The 5,155-nt window shown below is 38.5% G+C and overlaps 1 protein-coding gene across 1 annotated transcript; it reads right to left on the bottom strand.

The window, feature by feature from the left end:
* Positions 1-2,871: 2,871 nt before the first annotated feature.
* On the bottom strand, positions 2,872-3,807 carry LOC100946174 (olfactory receptor 4S2). Its single transcript, XM_003802387.1, has one exon. It carries the CDS (start codon positions 3,805-3,807, stop codon positions 2,872-2,874), a length of 936 nt encoding a protein of 311 aa, XP_003802435.1.
* Between the last annotated feature and the right edge of the window lie 1,348 nt (positions 3,808-5,155).

Below are 5,155 nucleotides of genomic sequence, written 5' to 3'. Positions count from 1 at the left end.
AGTACCATGAGCAAGTTGTTGAGCGAGAATAGATGATCTCAGAAGACATAGATAAGTGGAGGTTTCAAAGCCATCTTCACAGCTTGTGTTGACCTAGACGTCAATAAAAACATGAGACAATAAGACATCTTATTACTACGTATCATGGATTCAGTCTAATCCCATCTCAGGGAATGAGGGCTGTTACTTCAGGAAAATAGGCAATAGAAATAGATATATTAGTTAATGTTGAGTCAAGATGGAAGGAGAGAAAACTACATGTATAAACCTGCAACTAAGATATTGAAGATCTTGTTTAATGATGATGATGATGATGACAGCTAGTGAGAACAGTAATACCAATTATTAAAATGAAAAGAAAATGTGGTCACTAACCCAGGTCAGGAATTAAATATATTTTCAAAAATAAAATAAAATAAATGGATTTTCAAAACTAGAATCCAGTGATTGAATGGTATGTTAAGTTTCCTTAAGGTAAAAACTCTGCACTGAAAATATGTAAATATCTTTTCATACTTTCCCCAAAGGACCTGGTAGCACTGGTATAACTTGTTTAATAGGGAAAGGAGACACCAAGACTATTCAAGGATTATTAGTTGTGGGTGCAGAGCTGACCATAATATCAAGAACCCCGGATTCCATTATGCATCTCTGTGGCTAGATTGAGAGATTATGGACAGCAGGTTACAGAGATAAGGCCCAAGCATATCCTACAGTCTGGCTAATAGGTTCATGGGCTCAACTCAGTTTGATTTTAAGTTTAACTCAGATTAGTTTCCCAGTCTCTGAATCCACCTGGAAACTGGCATAAATCTGATTCATTCCTGTACTAGGAATAGTGCCCTTATTCTAGGAAGGACCAAATGCAAACTCCTGAACCATTCTCTGACCCTCGAGAAAGATACTGAATTAGAAGCAATCTCTGACTCTGGAAGATACTGCAGATATTAGTGTAACCACCAAGGAAGTGCTTACCAAGGCAGCTGGGACCAAACTCTCATAGACAAAGTTTTCAGTCACCTCACAAGGCAAACAACCCACATCAACTAAAGTGGGAAAGGTGGGAGAGATGTAGAATGGCTGGTAGATGAGCAGATGTTCTGTACCAGTTATGGCTCTGGGAATAGCTGGAACAGTTAGGAATAATGTCTCTGAGTTCTGTGTCCTTCATTAGATCCAGTGTGGAAATCATGACCGTGATTCTGAGTCACCACTTCCCAGACCTTGGACACATGCCTGGTTGTGAACCCTGGATGTCACCCCTTTTCATTGCATCTTCTCTCAGCTAGCTCCTTTAGTGTCCCCTAGGACAGGACTATTTTCTGTAGGGTGTCATGTGTCACCTGCTGTGGTCAGGGCATCCAAGCCCAATTCAACTCGACCACCATGTTTCACTTGACAATCAGGATACACTATAAAGGGGCAAGTTATGTAACACTGTTTATACTATTTCTCTCTGTGAATATAAGCACAGTATAAATTAGAATATATGAAGTGGTTAGAGGTATAAGATTTTTTTAATGGAAGAATTTATAAGGAACTGCTAACCAGCAGTACCTTCTTAAGAAAGGATGAGAAAGAAATACTTAATTTCTTTTTTCATTTTATATACTATTGTAATGCTCAAATCTCCAAAATGTATGCATTTTCAATATTGGCATGTAAATAAGTCATCTATATTGTGATTTTATGCCACTTTTGGTTTTCTTATTTTTATGTCATTGTATTATAACAACAAACTGATAAATATATCTTACAAAAAATGGAATTTCTGTTAAACTTTATGAAGTGTCTATCAAAGTGTATTTCCTCTGCCATCCAAATTGTTACCAAAATGAGAGTATCATAGAGAATTACAAGTTAATCCACAAGGAGAAAAAGAACCGGACAGGAATATGAGTTGGTGAAAACTTTCATACATTTTTAAAAACATAAGAGAAAAGCATTAGCTAAGGACTTAGCAGAATTGAAGATATTACAACCATCTCAAGAGGAAAAGAGAAAACCAGCCGCTAATTCACCTGCAACCCTTTTGAGATACCGAATGTTGGAGCACCATGTTCCACAGAATATAGGGATGAAATAAACATACATTAAATTGGACGACACTTACTTTATTTCTCAGGCTGTTTCCCACAAATGGGGGACACCTCATCTACATTATTCTGCAGAAGTTGGAGGTTTATTCTTTTGACAAATTTAGCCTAAAGAATTTCTGATATTAGTGTGAAGGACAGTGCTGACATGTGCATCGGCTTACACAAAGACAAGTGAAAATCAACACGGTGAACTATGCGTGGGCCCCTTTCCTCGCGCTGCTCCTGGACGTCAGCAGCCAGTGCATGCTGTAAATTCAGATTTCCTTTGCTATGCTCACAGCCTAAGTAGGAGAGTAAAAGACATTTTTTAGGAGAAACTATATGACTGATAATACTGCTTGACAACTCACAAATTAATCCCCAAACTGTACAAACATTGCTCACAGATTTGGACATTCTAAATACCTTTTCTCTTTCATTTCCTCAGCTTTAAATATAAACGTTTTTGAGGGGGATGACAGAATTAGCTAAAGCAAAGGCTGGTGAATAGAAACCTCTGTTCAAATGAAAGCAAAGAGAGACTGATAGTCTGTGCATTTTAGATGTTGAGTTTAAGATTTCTTTCTCATAGGTAGTTCAGGAAAGTATCTGATTATGAAACATAAGAAAAAATATGATAATGAGGAGAAATAATCCCTTACTTCTTTGGAAGAGGGAATGCTTTCATTTTCTACCCCCAAATCCTGTGAGGTTATAATTGTCTATCTTCTGTAGATGAGTTAACCAAAGCTAAGACGATGTAAGATCATCTAGCTTAAATCACTTCTTCCCATCATTTCCCATAAGCCCCCAAGAAAACATTTCTTCCCCAGAGTTTTTTCATTGCATTCTTTACTTCTGAATTTCTCAATGTATAAATCAGAGGATTTAACATGGGGGTGATAATGGTGTAAAATACAGCCACCATCTTATCCTCTGCAAAGGTGGTATCAGGGCGCATGTACATAAAAGTACATGGGCCGAAAAAGATAATGACCACGGCAATGTGTGAGCCACAGGTGGAGAGGGCTTTGCGTCTGCCTTCTGCTGACTGCTTTCTCAGGGACACCAAGATAATGGTATAGGAGATGAGTAAGATCACAAAGCTCCCCAGGGCAATGGTGCCACTGTTGGCTGTCACAACAATGCCAACAACATGTGTGTCTGTGCAGGCAAGTTTCAGTACAGGGTGGACGTCACAAAAGTAGTGATCTATCTCATTGGGCCCACAAAAAGGTAGTTGCACTACCAGAGCCACTTGGATAATGGAGTGTAAGAACCCACCTACCCATGTCCCCAGTAACATTCTATTACATCTCTCCCGGTCCATGATTTTCATGTAATGCAAGGGTTTACAGATAGCCACATAACGGTCATAAGCCATTACAGTAAGGATGAAAATCTCAGTGCAACCAAAGAAATGTACCCCAAAGAGTTGCAACATGCACCCTACATAGGAGATAGTTTTCTTCTTTGCTAACAGGTCAACGATCATCTTGGGTGCTGTGACCGAAGAGTAACAAATGTCCACAAAAGACAAGTAGCTGAGAAAGAAATACATGGGTGACTTGCTAAGGTTGCCCCTGCAAACTGTCAGCATGATGAGGAGATTTCCCAGAAGGATGACTGTGTAGAAGCAAGAGAACACCACCAAACACACTTCCTCAACTTCTGGGCTCCGGGAAAGGCCCCAGAAAATGAATTCAGTTACGTTGTTTATTTTTTCCATGGAAGGAGTCCACCAGGTTGAGTTCCCGGGAGGCAGTTAAATTACCTGCAAGAAATGTAAAAAGGACATACAGCATTTATTTCGACATAAGAAAGATAATCATAGCAACTGAAAATGGAAAGATGAGCATGCATTGCTGATCACCATGCACATTTAAAGCAATTGAAGTCATTCTGGTCCCCAGAGGAGTCGTACCGTTCTTGAAGTCTATTCTGGTCATTTTACTTCAATATAAGATCTCATTCATTCACTTCAGATGAGGAAGCAAAGTCCAGAGAGAGAAAGCAAATCTACTCAATCTCACATGTTACCAAATTTCTCTCCTCTCAAACCTTTTATCAAGGTTTATTCATGTGTTTCTAACTTACTCAGTTTTTATTTTGTATAGGCATTCAGTATTGAAATAGCTTCTACCTTTTTGGATATGGTAACATTTACATATCTGGAAATGCTTGCTTTATTTTTGACCCATAAGTCAAGACATATGCCCACATGTCCCCTTCTGAGCAAGGTCCTCCCGGTCACTTATCACTCATCACTCATAAGAACTGGGTAACCTCTGCAAGTTCTCCTTCTTTTGAGGATAGGTCTTTGCGCATGTGAATTTATCACTTCACCCCATTAGATCTCAAGTTCTTATTCATAGTCAATATGTGGTGCCAGGTAGTAGAAAAAGCACAAAATTACACAAACTTGATTCTAAAATTATAATGCTGGAACCTGGTAAATCATTTAACTTCATAGAGCTTCTCATCCCATTTGTGAGATGACAGAGTTTCAATATCACCATCACCTGCCACATTAATGGTTATTTCTACCACAAAAGTAAATCACTTCCATCAGTACAAAGTAGCCATAACACCCTGACAGAGAGGGAGAGATGGAGATGAGAAAAGATTAAACAATATAAGAAACTGTTAGAGACACAGCAAGGCATGGTGATGTGAAAGGAGGGTTCATCATAATATATCCATGTGCAAACTCAGGTATGTTAGGATTCCCCAAGATTTTCTTTCCCTTGGTATTTTAAACATTATCTGTTAACTGAAACAAAGAAAAAGGACAGAGATGAAAGACTCTGTCCTTTAATTTAATGTCAATAGTTCTTCAAGTACCCTCCTAATCTTTAACATTTCCTGCTAGCTGTATTCATACTCACCCTTGGATGAATTCACTATTTCTGGAATAGATCATCACTCATGATAATGTGATTGGGTTTAGAAAAAGAACAGTATTTATTTAAATGGATAAATTTGCAGTAGTGAAGTTTCAGGCACTCCGGTGGGTCATTGGTATGTTAGAATAGAAAAGAGTGTGTGGAATCGTTTTGATTAAAGGGCCTTTTAGC

Source organism: Otolemur garnettii, unplaced genomic scaffold, assembly GCF_000181295.1.
Source record: "Otolemur garnettii isolate 467f Iridium unplaced genomic scaffold, OtoGar3 scaffold00247, whole genome shotgun sequence".
Classification (NCBI taxonomy): Eukaryota; Metazoa; Chordata; class Mammalia; order Primates; family Galagidae; genus Otolemur; species Otolemur garnettii.
This window is presented reverse-complemented; position numbering and strand designations above follow the sequence as displayed.

Excerpts from the sequence above, each read along its gene's own strand:
- LOC100946174 (XM_003802387.1), bottom strand. The coding sequence starts at position 3,807 with ATGGAAAAAATAAACAACGTAACTGAATTCATTTTCTGGGGCCTTTCC.